The sequence below is a fragment of the Anas acuta genome, chromosome 15, assembly GCF_963932015.1.
Source record: "Anas acuta chromosome 15, bAnaAcu1.1, whole genome shotgun sequence".
Lineage (NCBI taxonomy): Eukaryota > Metazoa > Chordata > Aves > Anseriformes > Anatidae > Anas > Anas acuta.
In genome coordinates, this window is record NC_088993.1 from 14,731,492 (window position 1) to 14,758,413 (window position 26,922).

Below are 26,922 nucleotides of genomic sequence, written 5' to 3' on the forward strand. Positions count from 1 at the left end.
TCCCCTTTTAAAAGGGCCCGTGTTTGTACTTCAAAACAGCCTGTTCGCCTAATTGCCAAAAAAAAAATGAAAAATAAAAAATAAAAAGAGACACAAAACAACCCTGCTACAATGACTAATTAGCTCGCTCCTGCCTCGTACCCTGTAAACAAATGTATTTGTAACCAATTTGCAAGCACTTTGCATAAGGGGCCCAGAACACTCATGCCTGTTTGATGCATTTTGACATTAATTTGATAATAGCGGCTTAACAAGGAATCCAGGCTCCCTAGCTATAAATATGCTGCTTTTCCACTTCCTTTTATCTGCACAGTGAAATAATGTTGTTTTTCCCCCTGCTGCAATAACCACCATCCAACCCTTTCATGAATGCCCTTTATGTCCTTTAGCATTTTCAAGGCTTTTTTTTTTTTTTTTTTTCCTTTCTTTCTTCCCCTCCCCTTCTTTTCCTCCTCCTGGAGAAAGCAAACGCCTTTTATTAGCCGTGTTTTTTAATTCCTGTTTATCGGGGGGAAGGAGGAGCGAGGACGGCGATGTCACGGCGATAACGCTGCCGGCACCGGGAGGCGCTCAGAAATCCTGCTCCTTCCTTTGGGCTTCGTGGTGGGGGGAAAAGGCTCGTTTCTCTTTGCTCCGTTTCTCTGCTCCTTCTCCTCTTGCTCCTCTACTCCATGCATCGAAAAGCAAATTTGAGCACAATAAAATGGGAAAAAAGCACCGGAGGCCACTTGGATGCCGAGCAGAAGGCAGCCCCTGACCCAAAGGATGCCCCCCCAGGAATCCCCGCTCTGGGTTTTTGGCTGCAGCCCCTGCTTGGAGTGGAGGTGACAACACAAGGACGTGTCCCATGGGGACCGAGCCTCTGCTGCAGCTTGTCCCTGCCCCGACACCAGCCCGGTCCCCCCCGAGCCCTCCTCTCAGATCATTAATGCCCAAACCAAGGCAGCGAGCCCAGGTCGGAGGCCTGGCAGAGGCTAGGAGCACATTCCTTCCCCAGCCTCCTCCCTCCTTATCTCTTTCCTCCCTCCCCCCAAAACCACGTTCAGATCAAAGTTACTGGAACAATAAAACCCATAAGTTAAACACGACGGGGGCTGCTCCGCGCCCTGTCCAACAGGGGCATGAAAAAGGCAAAGGCGAGCCCAGGATCACCTCTAAATATTAAGCCTGGTGACCTTGGACCAATTAATTTGGGGGAGATGAGTGCAGACGTGCTCCCTGCACGGACTCACCTGCCAGAAGCCAAGCACACAGCGATCCCGAGCTTGTTCCTCCCCCGGTTGTTTTGGGGATTTCTTAATCCCATCACAGTGGCGCTACCGGGATTAACCAAGCCCCTGGGCTGCGACTCTCTGGCTTGGTGCAGAGGGGTGCAGCTCGCTGCCCAGGGGCTGTGGGATCAGAGCAAGATTTAGGGGGGTTGCTTGGGGTTTTTTTGGGGTGCCAGAACCTCGGTTCACCTACCTGCAAACCAGGGGCTGCGGCTGTGCTGTCCCACAGAAATGAGGCTCATCAGCACGTGGACACCCAGGGAGGAGCAGCATTTCCTCGGCACGAAGCAGCCCCTTAAGCTCACGTTGGTTCAACTTAAAACGTGGCACCAAAGCGTGCCCTCCCGGGAGGATGGCTGCTAAGGGGAAACACGAGGCAGGAGGCAAGGAGAGAGACCCGGTTCCAAACAGTTTCACTCTTTATTTGAAGTTTTACATGCCACCAGCGCACAGGAAAGCTGCACATTCAGAACTGGACTCACCACGAGAGCACGGGGCCGGACGCAAACACGAGCATGGAACGAACACAGGGGTGGAGGAGCCCGAGCCCAGGAGCTGGCCGGAGCAGCTCCTGGTGTCCCTTGGTGTGCCGGAGCCAGCCCCAGGGCCACCTTCCCCGGCCACCCCCTGGGTGCTGGTCACAACCCAGCTCTCCCCTCCCAGGGCATCGCCGTTCTCCTTCGATGAGCTCACCGAGCGGTTTTGGCAACGTCTCCGCTGGAGCCGAGGGTGTTTGGGGAGCCGCTGCCCGAGCGATGCTGTCTGCATTCCCCTTCCCAGCAGTTTTGACAATGAGAAACAATTTCCACCCGCTGTTCGTAGCGAGAGACGACAGCAATAGGGACTCTTACACTGACATTTTATTTTTCAAAGAAAAGTTTTGATAGAAAAACATTTTTCCCCAGCAGCCTTGGGCAGGGAGCTGCAGCTTCCACTTCAAAGGACGAACTTCAAAAACAAATCCAGTGTCCTAATGGTTTTGTGCTACATTACTTAATTGTCATACAGCTAATTAGCAATGCCTGATTTCACATTCGCTGTACATAGACGAAGTTCACAAAAGAAGGGGCTACTTAAAACAATAAATAAAACAAGGCACCAGGCAGCCAGGCTCCGACAGCATTAACATAAAACGTTACACTTTACCATTTAAAAAAAAAAAAAAAACTGAAATAAAAACCCCACCGTAATTAAACTTATATTGATGTCTTCCTTCAGATCTCAGAGCTTTGAATTTCCACGAGGGAAGGGGGAGAAGCAACGCGGAGAGGAGCAGGGGCTTAGCGCGCACGCCCGCGCACGCATTTTGCCGGCGAGCAGCAGAGATCTTTAAAATCCCAATTATTTCCCTATCACCAAGTAAGATCGGGATCGATCGATGGTACAGCCTGACCCCTTCCCTCGAGTGTTGGGGGGGGAATTAAAAAAAAAAAAAAAAAGGAAGGGGAGGGAGAAAGGAGAGCGTCAGAGGTCAGCGCCACCAAACAATGGATATTGATGTCTCCATTCATTCCCAGCAGCAGAAAGGTCAATGCCTCCCTTGCTTCACGTTTTATGGCCGAAATCCTGCTGCTAACAGCAACAGTGTTAGTAGTCAGACCTCATCCATCCCGTTTCGTTATTCGGATTATTTCTACCCGGGTTGGCCATTTTGAAAATTTGACGAAAGCCGGGGGTGGGGGGGGGGGGGAGCAGAGGGGAACTGAGCCCGCTGAGGGACGGCTCCCATCGGTTTTTGGGGCTGCCTTTCCCCCCCAACCCGTGCTCTGGCTTGTCCCTCTGCCCCCTAACACAGCAGAAGGGCCGGAGGCGCCGTCCCCTCCCCATTAATCATTATTCCCCGTACATATCCCGCCTGGTTTCTATGGAAATGCTTCTCCTGCCACTGCACCCCGTGCGTCTCGGAGGGGCTGGGGAGCCGCAGCGGAGGAGATTGGGCCCCACAGCACCCAGCCGGGCTCACGGGGCACCCCGCAGGCAGGAGAGGATCTGTGGCTGCCCGATAGGGACCAAAAATTGGGGAGGATTCCCCCCCGGGGGGACAAACCAACCCTCCTGCGCCGATGAGGCTGCACAAACTGGAAAATGCCACGCACCCGCAGCCGGGGCAGCCTCAGAAAAGGGTAATGGTGATGCCCAAACATCCCCACCACCAAATCCCAAAATCCCAAATCCCCGAGGGAGTGCTGGTGCCACCCAGCCCCCTTCCCGCTGCCAGGTTGACCCTAAAATCCGCTTGTCAAAACAGCTGAGGGAGCAGTCCCCTAAAATCCACTCCTAAGACACCTCCTGAAACACCGAGGGCTTGGTCCCACCAAGCTTTTTCCACCACAACCACCGTCACTCCTCACACCTAAATCCTCCCAGCCTGCAGGAACCCAAAGCCACGTTCCTAAACAGGACTTTGAACAGGAACAGAGCAAACAACTTCTGATTTTACCCACTAATGGGACTTGCCCCGGGACGTCCATCTCCCGGGGACCTTGCTGGGGTCACAGCGCAGGCTGCTGCTCCTGCGGTCCCCAGAGCTCGCAGGGCTGATGTGGAGAGCAGCACGAAACGCCAGCAGGGACCAGGAACCCTGCAGAGGCAGCTCCTGCGAGAAGGGCACCTTTGGTAATCGACTTCATTTATTTGAAACGCCGGGAAGCAGCATCAGCAGGCGCAGCGATCGCCTCGTCAGGCGCTTACGGGTAGCAGGGGGAGATTTCCAGAGAGGTGGGGACAGAAACCAGAGGAAAAGGGGAGAATTTCTTATTAAATAAAAGCAAAACCACCAGTCCCTCTGTCCTCTCCTGCTCGAAGGCTGCACGCCGAGCGGTCTCCGAGCCCCATATATTGCTCTGCTCTGAACATATGGTGCTATGCTTAATAGCCCGGCTCTGCCAATCGGGGACTATTAGGGTGGGTTCTTTTTTCCCAGTGTAAATGTTGCAGAATATAAATTGTAATTAACACCGCTGCCAAAATAGCACTTAGAGAAAATAAGCACATTATTAACATCTGGTGGATCCTGCCTGGAGTGCAGGAGCAGCGGAAATTCGCACTCACCAGAAGAGAATTTGTAGCAGGGGTTGGGAGCCTCGGCCCGCAGTCGGGGAGCAGGGAAGAAGCTTTTAGCTCCTCGTCGCTATTTATGGGGCTCCTTTTACCACCTGTGGGTGATCCCTGATCAGAGCTGGTAGCCTTTGCATCGGGACTTTTGACCCGTTTGCATGAATACAGCTGTCTAAATGCCGTGCTGCAGGCAACGGGATCGTGGTGCCGTAAAACCTGCCTGGTTGTCTGCCCCAGCCCAGCGGGACAGGCAGATGGGGATCGCTGGTGCTGCAGCGTGGAGGTGGAGAGAAAATCCCTGTTTGGGATGGGGACAGCCTTTCTCCTGCTGTGCACAGTACCAAACAGGTCCCCTTAGGCATCACAGAGCTGGCTCCATACCCTCAGCCTCCCCTCTACCCTGCCCTGAGGCTGGAGGCACAGGAGGAGACAGCGGCGTTGGTGTTGCTTCACGCTGCTTGCTGCCTAACCCCCAGCATTTATTCCATGAAGGAAACCTGGACGACAACCAGGCAGAGCTGAAGTGGCCTGAACTGGACAGAGCAGCGACTCGCGTGCCTGCCAAGAAGTCCATCTGATTTGCTAAAGTGTGGGAGGAGGAGAAGGGAAAAAAAAAATTGTTGGAGAGGGAGAGAGGGATTCAAACAGCCGAGTGATGTGACAAGAGGTAGAAAGAACGGCCTCGCTGGGACAGCAGGAGAGAAAACAGTGGCGGGATGCCAAGGAGAGGGTAGCAGCCTGCTGCACGCACCAGCACAGCATCCTACCTGTGGCACTCGGGGCTCGTCTGCAGGAAGATGCAGCTGCTCCCGGAGGAGCAGGGACCGGCCTCGGTACCGGCTGCTGGGGGAGGAGGGAGAGAAGCTGAGGGCAGACAGCAAACAGGCAGGGTTAGTTTTAGCAGTGCCCAGATGTGTGGTAGGTTTGTTATCCTGCTCATCCATACCATAACCTGTCTGAGCGTAGGTTGCTGCTGTCTGATTTGCACCAGCAAGATTTCCAGCCACGTGCACATCGACTGATGGGGAAGTAAGGAGGGAAAGTCCTCCAAAGCTGCAAGATGCTTTTTGTCCTCAAAGCTGTCCCACCAAACCAGGCTTCCTATGAAATGCTGATCACAGAAGAGCATCTGGGAGGTGGCACCCTGCACAGAAAGTGCTGACAAGGAGATGAGGACATCACCTTTGTACAACACGGGGCCTCCCCAGAAGAGCACTGCTCAACACGAGACCGTGCCTAGGAGACAACAGGTGGAGAAGTTACTGGGTGATCGCTGCTTTGCAGAGGACGGACCCACTGCTCTACCCCAAAATACTCCAGCAAAACAGAAATCCGACTGCCACCCAGAACCGTCACTCCAGGAATTCACAGCTCGGCTTTTGGTTCAGCTGTCTGATGCTTTCAGAAAAGTGCTCAGTAAATAAGGCAATATGAAAGTGATCCAGACCACTGCTGCTGCCTGAGGAGGTTCTGTGGAGCGGAGAAGCTGCCTGAAATCACACTGCGAAAACGCTCGATAACATCGCTAAAATTAGCATGAGCTCAAGGCATGGGACCCGAGGACAGAACCAGCACGCTACGTTCCCATCTAAACGGCGACACGGACAGCACTTCCACCAGACAGGAGCCCCAGCTCATTCACTGCAGGCTCCATCTACCCTAGGACAAGGATTTCCTAACCAGCTGAGAGCTTCTTCCACCAGGACCACTGATGGGAACCGTCTCAGCCAGAAGATACCACGGTCGAGGTGCTAATAACCTGGAGCTGTTACTCAAAAATTAAAGAGAGTCCTCGTGGTACTTCTCATCAAAGGACCGTTAGATATCTGTGATTGCATGTGTGTGCGTGTGACTACAAATGCGGGTCTGTAACACAGGAAAAACGTGATGCATTCCGATGGAGCAACACATTCGGGCCTCCTGGCTGTCTCAGGCTTTCTACTTTGCCCAAAACAGACCAAAGCACAGGATGATTTCCACCAATATCACGAAGCACGCCGCCAAAGTACACGGGGGCCCTTAAAAAACACACCGGGCGACACGGGGGGGAAGAGCGTTACTACGTCAGGTTCTCTTACCTTCATCTTGAGGAAAGGAACCAAGCAATTCATCATTAACCACAAGGAAACACTCACCACGTTCCAGAAGCCTTTGAGATAGGCTTTTCAGATGCGAGCACTATCCAAGAGATGTTTCCCCACTGCGAAGGAACAGCTTTTTGTTTTGTTTTGTTTTTTATTTCACAATTGCACCTACTGAAAGTGATTGTACAGCATCCAGCGAGGTGGCCGGGAGCTGAAGGTGGGGAAATCCAGGCCAAGGAGAAGCTAATTCCACGCGTTCCCTCCAAGTGTCCCTTGCCATGCTGATCACCAGTCACCACCACAGGTTGGGGGGCTCTTCGGCCACTCGGCTTTTGAACAAGGTGATTTCATCCAAGTGCCTCATGGGGACGTCTCTGATGACCTCCGTCAAGTCCTCGTGAAGCAGAGGGAAAATGACGACGTTTAGCGCGGGGCGGTCCGCCTGGAAACTGAATCAGACACGGGTTATTAGCTGGGGAGGAATACTAAAGCTCCAGGGCAACAGGAGGGGGTCGAGTGGATAAAAACCACGCGGCGGGGGCAAGGAAAGGTGCTCAGGGAGGCAGCTGGAAGTCAGGGTCTCCCTCTCTCCTCTCTGTGTGTCGTTGGGGAGCGCAGGCTGGGCTTGTGCCCTTTTCAGAGATCTGTTGAGCTGACACAAGCTTGATGAGGGCAGGGAGAGAAAGATTTTAAAAAAATAAATCACAACAGCGTGGTATTCTGAGATCCCAGCTGAGCAGGGTACCCAGCGACAACAATTTACACCAGCTACAAAGCAGCAGCAAGTTGCAGGGCTGTTAAAAAAATAAAATCAGGCCAAAGCAGCGCTGGGCATTCCCTCAGGGCCGAGTGGGGGATCATTGCTCCAGGCTCGGTTGTTCTGCATGCAGAGTCTGCACTCTGCAATTAGAGCACAGGTAGGTTTAGAAAGCTCAGATCTGCAGATAAGCATTTAAGAGCACACACACACACACAGAGCCTCCTTTTTAACACAAGTGGCAGAAACCTGTCTTAGCACTCCCTGAGTTTGCCCCCAACACATGTACCTACCCCTCTTTGCCACTTCAATTCTGGGCTCCAGTTTCTAAATCCGCAGCCCCAGGGGTTTTGTCCCCTCCTAGGAAAACCTGCGGGCTCCTCCTGTCCTCCCAGCTCTTCTTGCCAACACCTCTCTGCTTTCTGGTATGTGCACCGAGAATCCCAGACCCTGCAAGTGACGGGCCTGATATGCCAGCACGAGAGAGGAGCAGCAGAGGAGGAGAACAGCAAGAATTAAAGCCATCTATACAATGTATAAGGAGCCATATAAAAGCCCAAGACCCCATTAAGCAAGGAGGCTGCATAACAGCAGCCCAGCAAGAGAACGTGGGAGAGGAGAAATTGCATTGCTCGGGGTAGCACAACAAAAGAGTTCAACCTCCTGAAGCTGGGGGGGAAGGAAGTTCTGCTGTAGCTGAAGGGCTACACCCTGAAGATTAAAACACTTGTGACTATTAGCACCCTGCCACCAAGATGTTTCCACTGAACCGTGTGACAAGGGCCAGCTCGGTGTCACTCTGAGGGAGGCAGAGTTGAACTGGCAGCGTCAGTCCCTCGAGGCTGAAACGAGTTGTGTTGGGTCGAGAGAAGGGCCGGCTGCTAAACAAGCTCCTCTTACCCAGACGTGTGTCTGAAGCTCGTCTTTAGCACTGAGACGGGCAGGTTATCCTCCAGCAGAGGGGATGGCTGGCGGTTTGGCTGCTGGAAACACACGGGAGAAGCCCCAGTGCTAGCGGTACAGACGGCTGAAGAAAAGGCTACAGGAGGCTGGCATTACCTGGGGGACAGCGAGGATGTTTCCGTGCACAAACGATTTGGAGCAGAGCTGCCAAAAAATGCTGCAGAGGAATTCCCGTACCAAGTTCAGCTGCTGAGTCCTGGTGGGTTAAATTAATTTGCCTGAACCTAAGTAGCCGCGGGAGTAAGGATTTCCAGCAACAGCACTACCTGGGGCAGTTTTCTATCTTTCTGCATCACGGATTGCCCTTCATGCCTCACGCCTGAGGGCTGGCAGGAAAGGACACGGCTCCTTGGGAGGATCTGGAGGCCTGGGTAGGAGCTGAGCAGTTTTCTTACTTCCCTGGCTCTACAAGAAACCAAGCAGCAAATAATCGCCGATCTGGGAGGCGGTTGGTAAAGTCTGCGGTGCAATTACAGAAAATACAGCAAATGTCTCTTTGATAGTCCCTCCTCTGCCTCAGCTCTTCATGTTCCTTATCCAACACCACAGTCCTGCAGAGAAAATCACGTTAATAGGCCGAGCTTACTGAAGTTCAGCTAGGAAGAAGCCGCGATCTTCATGAGACGCAGCCTTCCTGACCGTAACCTCCCCAAGGCAAAGAAACCTCTGCCTCTTTCTTTGTATCTAGAGCCTCCCAAATTAGATCTGCATGCTGCCTTCTCACCCTATACAAGATCGTGGCTTATAAGCAGCCCTGACACGTAGCTATAAGAACAAGGACCTGGACAAGTTTACACGACAATCTGCCACCAAGACTGCTGAAAAACCCCAACGCAGTAAGTGTACCTTCCAAAGAGGCCGGGGTTATAGAAGAGGTTTGAATTTGATCTTTTTTTTTAAAAAAAGGGAAAAAAAAAAGAAAGCTTTGTAATTTTCTCTCCCCCTCAACAGGAAGCTGTACGTTACTGCAAACCTTGTAAATTCCATCCCCCAGCAAGTTGACGCCGGAGAATTCTTTCCATGTACAATTTGCGTGATTTAAGAAAAAAGAATCAAATGCACATGGCTCGCTATTATTCTCAGCTAAACGTGCGTGCAAAGCCTCTCCTTTAACTGCCTGTTAAAAAACACCCCGATTTTAACGAGCAGCTGTCATAATGTTAAACCGGGATTAGCAGTTCCCAAAAGCAGACTCCCTCCGCAACCTCTGCTCCTCGAGTCCATCCCCGGAAGGCAATTCCTTTCTTCGTACACCTGTCCAGGTGGGCTAGATTAAGTGAGAAGCACTTAGAGCCCTAGTTCGAAAGGCCCCGGGCACGGGGAGGAGATAACAAGAAGGGGAAGAGATCGAGTTAATGAGTTGCAGAATAGCTCCTGTAATCTTCTTGACGGTTCTTCCTCATTCCACACCTGGATGGACTTCAAACTGGATCTACCCCTGCAAGCGTGCAGCTCGTAAAACGAAAAGCTGAAGGACAGAGAGGGATATCGACCCGGGGAGACAAAAGAACTGCAGTTCCAGGCATGAAACCCTGCTTTTTTCCAAGGGAAAGAAGCCAAGGATACGCTTACTTGCTCTCTCCTACGAAACCTCCAGACTAAACTCATCATGATTAATTAAATGAAAGCAAGTTTGCGAGGCAACTGACTAGCAGCCCCTTCAAAACATGTCCTTTAATCAGAAACAACCACTGGGATACAAAGAAAATACGCCCCCCCCGCACACATATTTTCCAGCCATAGCCTCTGGTCCAGCAGACACAACACCAAACCACCATCCATCCACCAGCAGGAACTTTTACAAGGAGGTCTCTGAAGAATCCCAGTTGGGATCTGGACACTTTGTGGGCCTGGCTGCAGCAGCTGGCTGGAATCATCCACGGAGCTGAAAAACAGATATCAGATCGTAGCCTGCTTCATCCGTTCCTCCCAGCACCAACGCTGCACTCAGACCTTGAACAGGTTGCCCGTAGCTGTAAGGGTTAATGGCACTCTGTTATTTGCCTCCAAAATTATCCCAGAACAGGTGTGGACTGGACACAGGAAGGTTATTTTCAAGCGAACAGCTTGGTAAATAGCCTACCACTACGGTCTCAATTACTTCCAAGCAGCGTGGCAGGATGCAATATGTAGGTCAGGGACAAAGTCAAAAAGAAAGGGAAAAAGTCTAGAGCAAGGTCCGCACTTTAATCAGATTTCCCCCCGATTTTAGCAAGACAAAAGAGTCCCTCCCCGGAATGCCGTTATCTCCTGGCAAACACTGCCGGTGTGTGCTTTCAGACACAGCTCTTTGGAGAGGAAACCAACGAGTCCCCAAACTCCACCTGCTGATATGGCCAAAGGGCAGCCCAAAGCTGCAGGAAAACCTCAGCAGAGAGCCTGCAGCCGTGGGTTGTGCCCTGCTCTGTCTGTCTGCACCACAAATGCCCAGAAGACGACAGCTCCGCTACCTTAGGAGCTGCTCAAACTCACCTCCAACCCCTACGGATGGGAAAAGGCAGCGTTTGGAAGCAAAGGATGTAATTCCCCTTGCAATTTTCCAGAGAAACCTAAGAAAAGCCCTGTGCTAAATTCAGGTGCTTCGGCACATCCCACTTCACGGCTGCTGGCAAGGTGGCGAGGGCAGGCGAGGCGCTGTAATTAAGCACTGGCAACAAAAGAAACTCACCCCAGGTAAAACGAGGAAACACGACGCAGCGGGAGCGGATGGAGGCCAGATTTTGAAACTCCACAAACTGAGATAAGCTCATGGGAAAAGAGGCTCTAAAAAGGAAAAGGAAGGAAGGAAAGAAAGCAGGAAAGCGGGAGAAGCTTGATTTGGGGGAACAGAGGGGAACGAGCAGATTTGGACTCCAGTTTGCACAGCCCTCGCTGCAGCAGCTGAATCTCTGCTGCAGCCACATATCCCCTCCCTCCTCCTCTTCCACTTCACACACAGGCTGGAGCGTTGCTTCCAGCAGGAGCGAGCTTCCCAGGAGGACAGGAGGCAGCCCGAGCCACATTTCGCCCTGCGCACAGCTCTTCCACCCACACGCACAAAGCCCCTGTTAACCCTCTGCCAGGCACGGCGTAAGTTTGTTGTTGCTGGAAGACCGGCTCGCATCGGGGAGCTCGAGTGTGGCATCTGTCTTGGAAGCTTCAGCCCACGTACCTGAGCCAGGCTGGGAACTCCTGTCCCCGAAGCACGGCGTGGTGGAAGGGAGCAGCTGCCGAGGGACATGACCCAAGGGGACACGACCCAAGGCCCAGGCAGGCACTTTGCTCTTCTTTTCAGGAAGGCCAGGAGGACACTGCGGGTTTGCTCCACTGGTTGTGCCCAGATCTCAGGTCCAGGGAACTGCAGGAGCTCTCTCCTTACTGACAGCGACTGCCAAGGGCATAAAACAGAGCTTTTTCTTTTTTCTTCCAGGCACACCAAAGTGGTGGGGGTGGGATTCCCCCAGGCACCCTTCTCTGTCAGCTGGGAGCATCCTTGCCACCCAGCCAGCCCCCAGAGCCATCTCAAGAGGGGTGCAATGCTCACAGAGACCCATTTCCAACCCTGCAAGAGCACTGGTGTCGCGCAGACTTCATCTTCTCATCTCAGAAACACACCTCCGAAGTTCCCTAGGAAAGCAGCTGCGATTCCTCAAGTCGCTTCCAGCTCCACACAAGGAGATATTTCCCCCACAGAGCATTTCCACTCGCCGTGAGCCCCGTCAGTCCAAACTCCAACCCAACAAGGGCACAGCTGTGACTCTGGAAGTCCGTGGCACACAGCACTGCCACCTCTGCCACCGCATCGTGTCCCGGACGAGACGCGACACGCGCCAGATGCACCCCACAAGCAGGGGGGGAATTACCTCTCCGCACCGTGGTTTCCCTCTGTAAGGCACGAATGGCACTCCACCGCTTCTCCCGGGAGCTGAGGTTTGTCAGAAATGCTTCCAGACTGGGTTTCTTAACGTTATTTTGCCAGCTGAACTCTGCATCAGTCAAATGTGACCGGACAATTAGAGAGGGAGGGAACGAGAACCCAAGGAGCGACGCCAGAGCGCCCGGGACACGTCCTAGGGGAGTGCTCTGCCAGAGCAAGCTGAAAGTTATTTCCTAATCTCTTCCACAAATTAAAAAGCAACGGCAGCAACTGCTCAATTAGATTTATTTTACTATGGAAAAGCTTTAAAGCTGCAGTTAATGCTTCCGCTCAGCCTTTTACACCCGCGCGAGGAGAGAGCACGACGGTGCTGCTCCAGTTTTATCTCCCAGCCAAGGCAGAGAGGAGGACGCCGCCTGAAAGCCACTTGGTGCACAAAGCCATCTTCCCCCCGAGGAGGCTTTCGGGACTGAATTCCCTTCCAAACACACGAGCTGGTAGTTGGAGCGAGTCCCTTGGGTTAGCCACAGGAATGCATTTACGAAGGGGCTGCGTTAGTGCCCCCAAAAGGAGATAGACAAACACACCAAGGCTGGGGATGGCCCCACGAGCTGTGCTGGCTTGCAAAGTATTTGAACCCACCCTGAAACAACATCCCTGGCAGAAGCAGAGGTGTCGGGGCCACACCCCGAGCACAGTCAGCCTTCGCCAAGCCCGCCAACGAATTCTTGGGTAAGGCGAGCTGACAAGGATGCAGTTTGTTATTCAGCCCGTGACAGAATGATTCAGGGGTTTCTAAGAGCAGGAAATGAAACAGACAATGAAAGCTGGAGCAGGATGCTAATGATTCACTCCGCCAGCCCAGCGATACATTAAGTCTTCTGCAATCAGACGCGGGGACGGAGCCCACAACATGCTTAGGCTAGCGGAGTGGGGTTGGCAGCTCCCGCGCTGGCTCCGGGATGCAGGGAAGCAGCACTGCGCCGAGAGGGACTTCGTCAAGGTCAGAAGGAAGAGAAGGTGGTGGAGGGAAGCAAAAACCAGCTTGGAAATCTCAAACAAGCCTCGAGTGGTGATGCCAGCTTCCTGCAGTGCCCATACAACTGCAGCAGGGTGCTGGAGGGCTCTGCAGAATTCAAAGAGGAGCTCACGCTCCCTGACTGCCCTATAGCAGCCCCCTCCCACCCCATCCACAAGTGGAAAGGAACACCCGAGAAGGGTTTTCTTGAGGCTGAGCCCACGGTGAGAATCCCACCAAGGAGAATAAATCGGTTGACTAGAAAAAGAAGCTGCAGGGGCTTTCAGAGCAATAGCAACAAGGTGTGGGGGGACGCACGCAGCACTGATGTGAGCAGAAATTCATTTGCAATAGTTTAGTTCCATGCCAAATGCCAGGAGAGGGGCTGGCTCGCTCAGCACTTTCCAAATACTCGGTTTCATCCCCGAGCTCCCACCTGGCAGCCCCGTTTCTGCAGCTGAACCCCAGGAGGGTGCTGCAGCCCTTCAGCGAGCAGCACGGCAGTCACAGCCACGCGGGGCACCGGGATCAGCAGCTGAAGGAAAGGAGAGATCCAGCCAAGGGTTTCATGTTTAAAAAAATAATAATAACAACAAGCAGGGGAAAATTCATAAAATGCGACAAACGCTTGAATAGTAAGATTAATTCAGACTGAAATAGCTATTCCTGGAAAGTAGCAGGAGTCCTATTGTGAAAGTCACGTCAAACTAATCGCTGCTCACACCTGACGCTGGCAGAAGTAGGAGGGCCAAGTTAATATTTCTCTTCCTCCATGCCTTGGATCCCCAGATCAGGCAGATTGTCCTAAAACATTAAAGTTCTTTGTAATTCCCAGCACTGGTTAACCCTCAGTCACCCAGATCCCGAGGCATGGCGTTACAGAGGGACTTTGCAGAGCCATTTGCTGCAGACAGGTAGCTGGCGTGGCGAGGGAAACAAAGGCACAGAGCTTGAGCTAGGGCTGCCAGCCCTCGGGGGATACTGCACCAGCACCCCACGCCTCTGTCCCCTCTCCCAACAAGCTACCAGACCCCAGGAGGTTCCTCCCTGCCTCTGGGAGAGGTGAGCAGGCTGGCCAAGCTGCCCACCCGCCTCCCCAAAACACGTCTTTCATTTGCTGACCACACCGCCTTCCACGGCTTCTCTTGGATTGCACTCCTCTAAGTCACAACTCACCTCTCTGCCTGGACACTTTTCCCTTAAGTCTCCCTGAGACTTTTCGTTTTGCTTTGTGGTGGGTTTTGTTGTTTTCTTTCAAATTTAACCGTTGCTTTCTCGGCCTTTTCCAAGGCATTTTTTCCAAGGCCTTCTCCCAGGCGTGTATTGTCTGGTACTGCAGAGTCCTTGGAGTCATTACAAGGATAGGAGCTATCTAAACCCTTAAGCTAAAACCAGAAAAATTCTGAAGGAACACACTGGAAAATAAAATCTGTCCTTGAGGCCAAGGGGACATTTGCCAAAGCATTTCCCATCCCCTCTTCCAGCCGATTTTCTGCTGGCAAGCTCCGCCAGGAGAGCAACTTGTGCACATTTGCGAGGTGCCCGCTGACCGTGCCATGGAGCAGCGCGATGCTGAAGCCATCCAAATTCCTTTTCCCGCAAGATTTTTGAGGCAGAGAAATACAAGCATATAAACACGATTATTTAGCATGCAACGCATCAGGACAGAGTAGCGGGGCACCTTCTGTAGGTCACAGCTCCATCTACTGACTACTTCTCAATATAACAGTGTGAAAATCCTCGGGGAAAGCTGCTCGAAGCCAAGCCCCCTCCTCTGACCGCCTGGTTAGCCCGGCTTGGAGCTCCCTGCAACCATTTAGAAAGAATCCCAGCACTGCAGCTCTGCCCAGAAGGGAGAAAACCTCTCGTTTCAAGGAAATTCTTTGTACAACAAAAAATAAAGGGTTACACTTGAAGATAAAACAACCGTGGGTCCTGGCACTGTGGGGTTTTAGTGGGTTGGAGGTGACACTGCAGTGGGTTTAACAGAAGAGTTATTTAAGCGAAGGCAGCACGTGCTTTTAGATAAGCACCCTGGCAAAGTTCGGGTGCGAGCACAGAAAGGAAAACGCTGTTGTGAGATCTGCTGCTATCTGAAGCACGGCGGCAGCTGAGCACCATGTGATGGGGAGAGAAATGTCATTTTACAGGGAAACCGTGAGCCTAGACCAGTGTGATGTGAAAGCTGAGGCAGATGGGGGCAGTGGACACGGCTCACCCAGGCTGCACCCCCCCCTCTAATCACTGGGTCCCTTCCCACGTGCACCGAGGATGTCCCTGAACCATAAAAATTACCCCTCCCCTCCATGTCGAGGAAAAAAAGAAGAAAGAAGAACGCTGCAATGATTTATCTGCCCAGAGGGAAACCGTCGTCTCCCAGGCTCAGAGGAGACCTTGCCCTTGCAAGCCTCTTGTTTGCTGATGAGGGCTCCAGACGAATTCTCTTCTGCTTACTGTGCTCCGTTGCAAAAGAGGCAGGACTGAATCAGAGGCTTTTTACGGACTGAAACACGAACTAACCTCTCTGAAACAGCAGCGAGCTGCAGCCAGAAGACTGCCCGCAGGAAAGCTGGAGAGCACCAGGCCCAGCTTGGAGCTGTCACAAGGCTAAAAGGCACGAGAACAACTTTTTTTTGCAGTCCAGGAGAGCAGAAACAGATAATGCCATCCTATTTTACAGGCAAGGGGAAGAGTTTGAGAATCTGCTCAGGCTCTAAGCCTCCAATGTGGAGCAGGAGGTTCAATATCTGAGCTCCCATACCTTCCAGCACAAGTCCATGGTAGAAACAAGTCTGTTCTTCCCAAATCAGTCCCAGCCTCTTCTGTGAGCCAAATCCTCTGTGAATCCACATCTGGAAAAGAACTGCACGGCACTGGATGGCATTTTCAAGCCCTCCCAGCCCTGCCACCTGCAGCAAATCGCTGCATACGCCCAGCCCTAGGGGACCCCCTCGCTCTCGTTTCTTTTTGGAGGCGTTGGGAGAACGGGGGTGATTTCAGCCCTACCTTCTTGGTCACAAGCTGCAGTCACTTGGCTGCTCTCAGCCTAAACCAGATCATTTCCACAGCCCCACAACAACAACTCTTCCCTGCAGCGGGACCTGAGGAATACAAATCCATTCCCCCAGCTCCAAGGGAGGGGAGCAAAAATGCCTTCCCTGCTCTCACCTCCTCCTTTCCACTCATCCCTCGTGTTCTCCCTGCACGCACAGCATCTGCACACATCCCTCCCCCCCCAAAAAAAACAGAAAAAAAGCCACCTTCTTTCATTCTAGAGCCTTTTCCACAGGTTTCAGTCACGAACTAGCTTGCTAAGGGATTTTACTGCATGTCTCCTCGCCCTTGGAGCAGCAGATAAAACGCAGGCAAGAGAAAGTCAATTCCTGACCCCCATCAGGAGGCACATTTACACAAGGACGAGAACAGGATCACTGGGAAAATCAGGTGGTTAAAGGCTCGCTGATGGCTCGTGGAAGACCCCAGGCTTTGCTTACACATCATTTTCTGTATTTTGTTCCTTCCGTGTTATTGCTGGAGACAGTTGCATGAGAACGGGATCTCTGTTGCTTAGGAGAGCATCTGCTCCCACTGCTTCTCCTCCTCCTGAAGTCATAATCTTACGTGGCATCAAAATCGTTTCCAGAGCCACCAATTACAGTGTCACAGAGGATTATGACTTCAGGTGCAGGATCTGCAGTGGGAGCAGATGCTCTGCTCAGAAAAAAGAACTTCAAAAATTCTGTTTTCATACAAACGTCTCTATTAATAAGACACAAAAGGAGAGAAATAGTCTGACAGCCAGAACTGTTGCTAAATATAAAAGCAGTTTTTAACATTTTCATGAGGCATCAGCTGCTCTTTGGAAAGTTCCCAGGGTTTAAATTATTAAGAGGTACAGAATGTAGTGGGAATCCATACACAACAGAGGAAGAGAGGAGGAAGAGACTGCAGAACAGCATTTTTCTGCTCAGTAAGCGGATGTTAAAATGTTGGCCAGTGCTGCAAAGGCATCTCAGGGAGGAGGGCAGAATAAAAACCAGAAACTGTGGATTCTTGGTTCTTTCTCAGGATCCCCAAAGCACTACCAAAACCAACCCAGGACTGACTTTACCGATACAAAGCCCTGTAAAAATACAAACCCAAGGAATCCCTGACAAGGGATTCATATAGGTGTTTCTGACAATCACTGTCCCAACAGAACACGGAGCCTTCTAGAGGCTGTAACAAGCAATCCCGTGTGCAGCTCGAGAGGTAGCTGATGTAGTCATAGGCTCTTCTGGATCCGATCCTCGGAAACGAGCCAAGAGTAATAAGTCAGGCTGGAGCTGGAGCAAGGCTGGGGGGAGGAGCACCCCTCAGGACGCAGTAACCACGCCGTGCGATTCGGAATTTTTGTTAGAGCTTAACAGGGCAAAGCAACGGTGGGTGAGAAAGAAAACAGATCGAAGGTGGAGAAAATGCCTGATAGAAAAAAAAAAATAATGGAGAGTCTGCTGCATGGGAAATATTTTGTTAGATGACTGCCGCTATTCGATTCCAAAATGCCAGGAGTAATTAAAAGCTCTCTTTTCAAATGCAGTTCACGGCTCACACAAACGTTTCCCACCACGTGAGCCTCAGAGCACTGCAAGGGGCCAAGTGAAATGCATTTAAGAACTGCCAAACGTGCAAAGGCAGTTTGTACCAATTCTTCCCCCCCCCCTTATTCTCCGCTGAAGAAAAACCCTTCACAACAACCCTTTAAAAAGGCTTTGAATTGTACTAGCAGGGGATTATCAGTAAGTGACATTTACAAGTGATTAGAGGACGAAGAATTATCTCAGTCACTTGTGGGAAAGGAGGAAAGCTTCAAGGTCAAACCTCTCAGTGCTTCAAATGTCGGCAGATGTTTTGTTTACACGAGAAGTGCCGTTTGATTTATGACGGGGCCGTACATCCAGAACTTCAGCTGATGGAGCTGCAGAGAACGCGGGTGGGAACGGAATCAAGAATTCGTACAATACCTTCAAACGTTTCACTGATTGACTCCTATAAAAATAAGAGGCTATTTCGTGCTCCGAGCAGTTACACCGTACCTATTAGCTTCCTAGAACAAGTGCTCCAAGCCACACAAACCTTGGCAAGCGAGGAGACGGGAGATAAACCTCGAGCAGCTCCAGAAATCCCACAGCAACCCCTTTTTCCTCACTCACCTCCGGACAATGGACTGCTGGAGGTTTCTGCAGACGGTGAGAGATTCTCCCATAAACATGTGGCACATGACGACCTCGAGGCAGCTGGCCATGAATGACATCACTGCGTCAGACTGCAGAGTCCCGCTCCGGGAGACGATGCAAAGCCTCTGGAGAGAGGAGCAGTGGCTCAGTGCCTGGAAGAACTGGGCACCCGCGCTGAAGTAGGGCTGCTCCAGCCTGCGGGAGGAAAGAGAAACAAGTCAGGGGGCAGCAGGGGCTTAGGGATGCTTTCAGGTAAGAGAGAAGATGGCATGTTTGCAAATGGAGCAGCCAACGTCCACCAACCTGTTCCACCTACACACACAGCTTCTGCCTGCTGGTGCCAGCGGTAGGGCACGAAATCCTGATGTTGGAAGCTCAGACATCCCACTCGAATGACATCAGGGGGACAAACACACAGAAAGGCCCTACGCTGCTGTAACCCTGCTCCTGAGAGGGTTCCTCAAAGGCACGCTGGCTGAGGTGGGTCTGAAAGCTGAGCAGCAGATTGATTCTGGTCTTAGGACAAACATAGGTAGGAAAAGCTGGGCTGACATCTACTTATTTAGGGACTTAGGGCCCCAGCGCACCCACCCCTGCTCTGGTTAGCTTTAGTTTACTGCCTGGAGAGAAACAGGCATGAAAAACTCACAATGTGAATGAAGCAGGCATGAAAAACTCACAATGTGCACGTGGTGATACAGACTTCGTGCCTCTGGGCCAGCTGTGACCACCTCCAGCCCTGCCTGGTCAGAGGACGGGAAAGAATTGACACTATTTTATGGAGAATTGATGCAAACTTTACCTTAAATACTCAGCCCAGGGAGCAGAGATTGGATTTTTCCTGCCCTGGATACCCCCAACGAGGGGTCTGTGCCCCAGCTAGCATCATACCCCAACGCCCCCCTGACCTCGGAGCACGTGGGCTCCCCAGTCACTGGGTCAGCGGGGCCAAGAGCTCTGCCAAGGTGAACCCAGCACGTGGGAACAATCCGTGGGGGTCAGTTTACAACACCTGAAGAGACCCTAACAGCCCACCAGCTCCTTGAGCAAGAGCTTGAAACGAATATTAAGGAAACAGGAAGCTTCTCCAATTTTTCAGCACCACTATTTGCCCAGTATCGGTTTAGGACAAAGCACAGAAGCCCCCACAACCTTACAGCAGGTTTTTAGGTTAATCCCTGTAGGAACAGACACGCTGCAGTACTGCCTGTCGCTCGCTAGATGACAATGTTGCTCTGGAATAGCCCTGAAACTAACGCTCAGCCTGGAAGGTGGGGAGGGGAAAAGGGGGAGATGCACCAGAGGATTAGTTAAATGAAAAAAAAAAGTGCATTATCAGGAGGAAGCGCTGAGCATTAAAAACCTTTCAAACCTATTTAAAACCTTAGGCTTCGCCCAAGGAACCACGAGAGCTCCCCCTGAATCGCCTGGCTGTCACAAGGAGACTCCCTCGCTCATCCTTCCCGGAGGCTGTGCGCTGCCTCCCATCTTCAGTGCCCACAGCCTCCATTTCGGAGGCTCTGGGAGCTGGGAGAAGCAGCGCTGCACGCCCGAGCCTCCCTCCCCACATCTCAGCTCTTCCAAGGGCATTCAGCCTGCTCAAGGATAAATAAATATCCACGCACGTGACCCGAGGCATTAAGCAACTGAATCTCCAACAGCATCTCCGACAGCTGCTGTCCCTGGGATGAGAGCAACGCTCCTCACCTCCTGAAAACGGGACGTGGTGGGCAAGGGAAAAACAAGAGGGGTTTCAGCTACCCCTTCACTGTTGGGATGGCTTGGGATCATGCACACAAACAGCAGTCTCAGCTGACGAGCAGTGCTTTTAGTCACGCTGTAATTAACTGTCTTTGTGGTCACAGGCATGCACCATGAGAGGATGACCTTGTTTTTACTGTTCTTGGGCATTTTAGATCTGTTTTGTGAATGGATAATGACCAGACCTCACAGGTCTGCCAGTTTCCCCCAAAATTAGTTTCTGTTGGTGAAAAAATAAAACTAAAAAATAAATAAATAAGGAGGTGGTTTTACAATATAAGCCAAAGGTAAAAAAATATTGCAATGGGGCTCTAAATTATCTAGACATTGTAGGAGTCTCTTCCATCCTGGAAGTTTAGGAGATGTACGTGTACACAAAGCCAAGAAGTCAGCGAAGGCACGTAACATTTAACCTAGCCCTGACAGCTAGCTCCCAAATATGCTGCGTCCACTCTTCCTTATCTAAAAGGAAGGCAGTTGCAGCACAGAGACTTTAAGCGCTTAAAACACTGGTTAAAAGGCATATCCTGAGCCCTCGAGAACAGCACGAGATGCCTTCCTGTGCTCCTCAGCTCTGGAAAGAAAACAACCAGTTTGCAAGCCGTTGCAGCAACTTTTGACCCGTTTTTTGAACAGAGGGTGATCGGAAGAGGAACACTTGCAGTTTTTACACAAACCATGCGCTCCACTTCTGGAGCTCCACAAACAACACGGAGATGTTCGATGGCAGCCCCTCACCTGAGATCTCTCAAGCACTTGCAGTGTTTCAGCATGTCCATGAGAGCAGACATGTAGACCACCTTCCCCATCATGCCCAGGTTGGCCAGCGAAAGAGTCCGCAAATGCTGGCACTGCAATCCGATGCTAACGAGCCCAGAACCAGTAATGATATTTGGCAGTTGTGCTAGGGTGAGGCTCTGCAAATAAGTCAACTGGCTAATGGCAGCCACCTCCGAATCCCCCACGCTTTGCGCCCGGACGCAAGGAGGCAACGAGTTCCGAATGGCCGGCTCGTTGCGGGGCATGGCAGAGGAAAAACTGGACCCTATTATTTCCAAGGTTTCCAAAAAGCGGAGGCTTCCCATCAGAGTCCAGAACACCGAAGACTCTATCTTCTGATTCGCCTGGTCCGTTAAGTTCCTCGGGTACGTCTGTATCCCCACCCGGACTTTCTTTCCAAAGGTTTGGGGTGCCGCATTGGGCTGCGTGGGAGGCTTTTCCACGTTTGCAGCAACGTCTGTGATGGAACAAACCGGGAGTGCTAGCGAGAGGAGGTGCTTTAGCCTGGACAGAAGCTGGCACAAATGATTCCCTATGCTTTCTGAGCTGTGGTGGTGAGCTGCGGAGAGGTTGAGGTGTCGCAGGTTGCAGCAAGACACTACCAGGCTTTCCAGAATGCTGCTGTCAATGTCGTCTTCTGCTTTTCGGAACAAAGACTCGGGAGCCAGACAGTGAACGCAGCCACTGAGGTTCAGGCTGGTCAAGCTTTTAAGATCCTTCCCCCCATTAATAACTCTCTGGATCAGGTGGCCACCAGATAAGGTGCAACGGCTAAAGCTGAAGTAGAAAGGGTTGTTGAACTTCAAGTGTTGCAGGAGCCCGGAGCCGTTAATCCAGGCTTTGGGCAGTTGTAAAGCATCCAGGCGTACGTTTCGAGCCATGGAGTCCAGGAGGTTTTTAGTGGCTCCCGTCTCAGCGAAACTACCAGGGGCAGAAATGAGGAAGGCGTGCAGGTTCTCAGGTGTCCGATCACTTAGCACCGCCAAGTACAGCCTCACCACCTCCTGATTAACGTAGCCAGGAGCCAGCCTGGCATAGAAGACGCGAAGGTTCTGGTAATGGGGCACGTTGCTCTCACCTACCATTAGCTGCCCGGAGAGCATAAAACCTTCTCGCGAGCGATCAAGGATCTCAAAGTAAAGCAGCAGTTTCTCAAGGCTAGTGCAGCACGGAACGACACCGTATGACGGGGTGTAAAGGGTTTGCTTCAACTCCGAGACACGGCTAAGAGTGGCTTTACACTCACTGCTTAGCTGACTGGCATCGAAACCCGGGTTTACATCTATCGCCAGGGAACGCAGGTGCTGGAGGGCGGACAGCATCTTTGAGAGGCGGAGAGAAGTGATGTGGCACCCAGACAAGTTCAGTTTTACCAGGTTCTTGCATCGTATTACATGATCAATAGTGGAGCTGGGCAGCCAATAGCACCCAGCCATGTTCAGCTGGTAAATCTCTTTTCCGATATCCCTCATCAGTTGCTTCACTTTGTCTTTGTTTACCTGTGCTCAAACAAAACCAGATTCAATAAGATATATGGCAAGTGTGTACTGACTCAGTTTCCCATCTGAAGATGGGGTTAACACTGGCTAGCACTTAGATTACGTGGTTCATCCAAGGGCCTTGGAACACTAGCACAGCCTAAGAATCATTAAAGCACCGCTTAATCTGCCATGCTTTGACCTCTTAAGATTACACTTCCTTTAGCTTCTCAGGCTGTGCAGTTCTGCATTACTGACTGCGAGGCCAAAATCTGTTCAGCAGCTGATAGCGGAACGGAGGACGATCTCCATTTTCTAACAGCAAAACTAGTTCAGCAGAATTAGCTATCTATGGAAACTCAAAGAACGCTTTCATTCTCCTTCATCGGCTTTCTTCTTTTGGAAATGAGGAAGAGAAGCTTAGGCTTGGCGATACGGTCCTCATAACACGTATCACCCTTCATTCCTAAGCTTTATTTTTGTTACAACTCAAATACATTTTCCTGCTTAGCTGACTGCATGCCTGACAGCAGCATGCACAAGTTTTTCTGCTCACATAAATTTCTTTGTACAACAGCATGGAAAATGTATTTTGGGAAAATGGTATCTTCATACAGCCATAGTCAAAAGCAGCTATAAATGGCAAGTCAAGTTTACTTTCATTTAGCCTCCAGAAAGGAAGATATATAAAATAACATCAGTGAAAACCATCTAAGGGAGCACAGAGCTGTCCTAACAAAGCATTCTGCAAAACAAATGCTTTTATAAAAATAGTTTATTTGTTTTTCAGAGTTCAACAGCACGACATTTATGCAGACACACTGAAATACTCTATTTCTTGGCTTTTTTTTTTCAGAACACAGACTTGTCGTCACAGCTAACATAAGAAGCAAGCTACTCTCCCCACCTTATAGTCTTTCTGAAGTAAAACTGTATGGGTTAGGCTCTTGTCAAGGCAAAGCGTTGCGAGTTTCCTGCAGGTTTTCCGGACATTCAGGACAAGGTCTGTGCAAGGGACGTAGCTCAGGATGTGCAAAAGGATCTCATCCGAGAACTCCATCAGGTTGACACCATTACTTTCCTCCTCGCTCTCCCCACTTACAAGCTCCTGGAAGAGAAAAAAAAAAAAGAAAAAGAAAAAAAAAGAAAGGCTACCAGTTCACAGACTTCAGCAAAGCTTGTGAGAAAACAGACACTCTGTGTCTTAGAAGGGTTTATAAAGATAAAACAGAACCACTTGAATCATTAAATACTTCCCCCCCGCCTTGAGAAACCCAAACCTCTCCTTCAAAAGACCATACTGAGGTGGTGCAAAACTTCACACAAAGCCACAGTATCTTTAGTCACTTTTTTGCTGTGGGCTGCTTAAAAAATAAAACATTTACCTTCGTTCCTCCTCTGCCACTGACTTTGCAGTCGGAAAAGCATCATTTTGGAAAAGCGATCCTTTCAGAATATAACCCAGCAATCCCTTCTCACATCCCTCCCCAAAGAGCAATCCATTCCAGTAACCTTACGAGTTATGTAACTGCTCGTATATATCAAAAATAATAATAAACCTGCAGGTTTAAAGCCCAGGATTGGGTACCCCATCTCTTCTGCACCACACCACGCCACAACCGTGCCAAACCTCCCTCACCCCACAACCCCTCCATCACCCCCCAGATGCTCCTGCCTGGCCCCCAGCCCACCCCATCGCACCGAGGCGGTGTTTTGGGGCTTAAGCCCTGCTTTTAACGAAGCTCGAGTGGAAATTAACGCAATGCCAGCCCCTGAAGGGGATGCCCTGGCACCACGCCGCAGCACCCACAAAACCCCACAGCGCATCCCTACAGGAGCGCGACCCCTGAGGACCGGGTGCTCAGCCCAGCCCCGCGGGCAGCCCCCTCACCACGGGGACCGGCTCCAGCCCCTGAGGGGAGCCCGGTTGCCCCCATCCCGGCGCCGGCCGCGGTTATACCGGCGCTCGGAGGCCGGGGAGCGGCCCCTCCGCACCTCACCTCACCACAGCGGAACATGACGGCGGTGGCGGCGGCGGTCCCCTCGCCACACCGGCCACCGCTCAAACCCGCCGCCTCCCGGCCTGGCTCCTCGCCGGCCCGGCCGCCGCTCGGTTCTTCCGGCGCTGCCATGACCCGGCTTCCGCGCCTCGCCACTCCTCCGCCGCCCCGCGCCGCCATCTTGAGGCGGGAGCGCGGGAAGGGGGCGGCCGCCTCCCGCCGCCATCTTGAGCGCGGCGCCGCCGCCATGTTGGGGGTGGCGGCTGGGCGCTGCCTCCCTCACAGCGGGGTGCGGGGCTCGCTGCTCGCCCCCCCTCCGGTTTACAGGGCTCGGCCCTGAGGTTGAAATTAAGCACGGCCCCGAGGTTGAAATTAAGCACTGGTTTCTTCACTTCTGCCCAGCTCTGGTGGTGCTGAGAGCCGAGCCAGCAGGGCAGCCTCCCTGCCTCCTCCCGGTCTCCTCCGCCACCTCAGCGGCTGACTCACGCCAAGCCCGCGCCCCACGAAACCTCGAGGCTGCTCCCTGAGTGAAAATCCGCCCTGTGCCCAGCCGTGACTCAGCCAACAGCAGCATATGGGGCACGGAGGGCTTGGCCAGTCACCCTAGTGGGGTATTTTGCAGCCTGAGGGGCATTTGCTGTATTAGTGCCCTGCCCTTCAGTGCAGGCAGCAGGCAAATGATCCCATCCCTGTCCAAAGTGGTTTTGTAGGCTGGGAGCAGCTTGGGGTGACACCCCGAGCACTAAAGGATGTGATCCTAACAAGATCCCAACATCAGTACTATCCCCTGCCCTCCAAAGCATCCCCCCCCTACAAACCCCTTATATAAACCAGCTGGCTTCAGCCTCGCTGGTCATTTATGCAATGAGCGTAACCTAGGTGCTGATGAGACTGAAGTTCTTTGTGTCTCAACCCCCCCCTGGCAGCAGGTGTGAGGCAAATCCCACACAGGTGGCTATGCAGAAGTCACCCCGAGGTGCTGCGAGCACATATAGGAACGTCCACTGGGACCAGCTGGCTCAGCACTCCCGCTGTCAGCTCCTCTTCCCAAATCTCAAGTACAGACAGGACTGGAGCGCTGGAATTTCCAGTTACGTGTGTGCTCGGGGAATTTTGTTCATAGAAAATGTGTTTTAAAGATGACCCACAAAGGAAGATGAATAGGTTGCTGCTTTCTTCCTGGTTGATTGTTGCCATTTATGGCCATGAGTGAGATTAGTGGTGGTTTGGCGTTTTGGCTTAGAAATATCAAGCGCCTCGGGTCTTGGTTACCTGTTTTGCTTCCAGGCCTGTGAGCAGGGTCTGGGCTTGGAGAGGAAACCCCCTCTTAGCCCTCAGATGAGGGAGAGCCTCCATAAGAGAATCGGTGCCTGCTGTTTGTCCTGTGTTTCAGTTACACAGAAGATAATGACAAATTAAATCCAGAGGCCCTGCAGTCAGGACTGACTCGTTTGACATCTGGGCTGAATACCAACCTGCTGTATTTGCAGTCATCGGGGAAAGCAGGGACGGGGTGGAGAAAGGCCTGCATTTCCAGTGCAAATGTAAATAAGATCAAGAGCAGGGCCCATAAGCAGAGAAAAAGCCCTGCCCGGAGAGCCAGACTGACTGGAGCAGCCTGCATTAGGACTAGCCATGGGTTTCTTCCAGTCCCGGGGCGTTTGTGGACCAGACAGCTGTTGCCAGCCCCGAATGGGATCTGAGATAGGTTGAGGAACCTCCCCAGGCTCCCAGCAGTTGTAAGAGGAGCTGGGCTCCGACTGAGGACCCGCCACGCAATGAACAATGTGGCGGTGTAGATAAGACACGAGGCTGAACGCAAGGCAGCAGCAGGACATGGGGTGGGCTGTAAAGGAGGAAGGAAGCCAACAGCCACGCTGGACCCTGGCATTTCTCTCGATGCTGATGGCCAGCAGGTGAGAGGAGAAACCTTCCCTGCTGCTCAGGAGCACTCGTCCCAGTGCTGGCCCATGGGAACCTCCCACGGAGGCAGGTTCCTTTCACTGCTGGGCTGTCTCAGAGCAGACTTTGATCATCTCTGACTAATGCAGTTTTCTTAGCCCAAAGAAGGCAAGCACATACCATGCTGTCCCGGTCCAAGAGGGCAAACAAACAAATCTAGTGCTAATATCAAGATATGGTGTCCTGTACAGTATCTCTTAACTGTTCATGGCTGGGCTGACTTGGTGATTATTATTATTTTATTTTTTTTTCCCTGGGAAACTCTTGGGTCATTTCCCTCCCTGGGTTCTTAACACTGATACAGTCTGCACAGATCATTTTTTTTGTCAGCATGACGAAAGCCCAGTGGCCAGAGCACTTGGTGTGCTCGGGTGAACTGCCGTCTGCAGTGCTGTAAGTGGTTTTCAGTGCTTGATACGATTTAATGCAGTAAGGCCTGCTAAAGGAGATTACAGATGGGTATAATGCAAGTCAGGGCAGGCTCCAGGTCAGCAATCCCTCACTTCAAAGAGCAGGACAACTCCTCCTCCTCCGGCCACAGTCCCATCCATGAGCTGACACCTCGGAAAGCCCGTTTTTTTTTTTAATGAAGCTGAGGCTTTGTGCCCTCAGAGGGGACTTCCAGGAGGAGACAAGTTGTGTTTGAATGCCCTGGGACTTCCTGGGACATTTGCATGCAGCCAGCACGCTGCAGTGCATGTTCTCTAATGAGAGGATGG

The 26,922-nt window shown here is 51.9% G+C and overlaps 1 protein-coding gene across 3 annotated transcripts; it reads right to left on the reverse strand.

Annotated features, from left to right (window-relative positions):
- Positions 1 to 1,672: 1,672 nt before the first annotated feature.
- FBXL18 (F-box and leucine rich repeat protein 18) lies at positions 1,673 to 25,028 on the reverse strand. Of its 3 annotated transcripts, none has more exons than XR_011101572.1 (6): positions 24,242 to 25,028; positions 23,149 to 23,349; positions 20,722 to 22,262; positions 18,199 to 18,417; positions 8,229 to 8,683; positions 6,726 to 6,861 (listed from the first exon to the last, which is right to left on the reverse strand). XR_011101572.1 is itself a non-coding variant. In XM_068698856.1 (5 exons), exons 1-5 carry the CDS (start codon positions 24,488 to 24,490, stop codon positions 6,705 to 6,707), a joined length of 2,367 nt encoding a protein of 788 aa, XP_068554957.1. In that variant the 5' UTR covers positions 24,491 to 25,025; the 3' UTR covers positions 1,673 to 6,704. The 3 variants fall into 3 exon arrangements, 1 of the variants encoding a protein (XP_068554957.1); XR_011101573.1 differs by lacking the exon at positions 8,229 to 8,683 and adding an exon at positions 17,800 to 17,963 and having other exon boundaries at positions 6,740 to 6,861; positions 24,242 to 25,026; XM_068698856.1 differs by lacking the exon at positions 8,229 to 8,683 and having other exon boundaries at positions 1,673 to 6,861; positions 24,242 to 25,025.
- Positions 25,029 to 26,922: the final 1,894 nt, after the last annotated feature.

Bases quoted from the DNA above. Each gene is read 5' to 3' on its own strand.
- FBXL18 (XM_068698856.1), bottom strand. From the start codon at position 24,490: ATGGCGGCGGCGCCGCGCTCAAGATGGCGGCGGGAGGCGGCCGCCCCC. The intron at 23,350-24,241 runs GTGAGGTGCGGA...TTTCTCTTCCAG, and splicing joins TCATGTTCCGCTGTGGTGAG to GAGCTTGTAAGTGGGGAGAG. The intron at 22,263-23,148 runs GTGGGGAGAGTA...GTTTGAGCACAG, and splicing joins TACTTCAGAAAGACTATAAG to GTAAACAAAGACAAAGTGAA.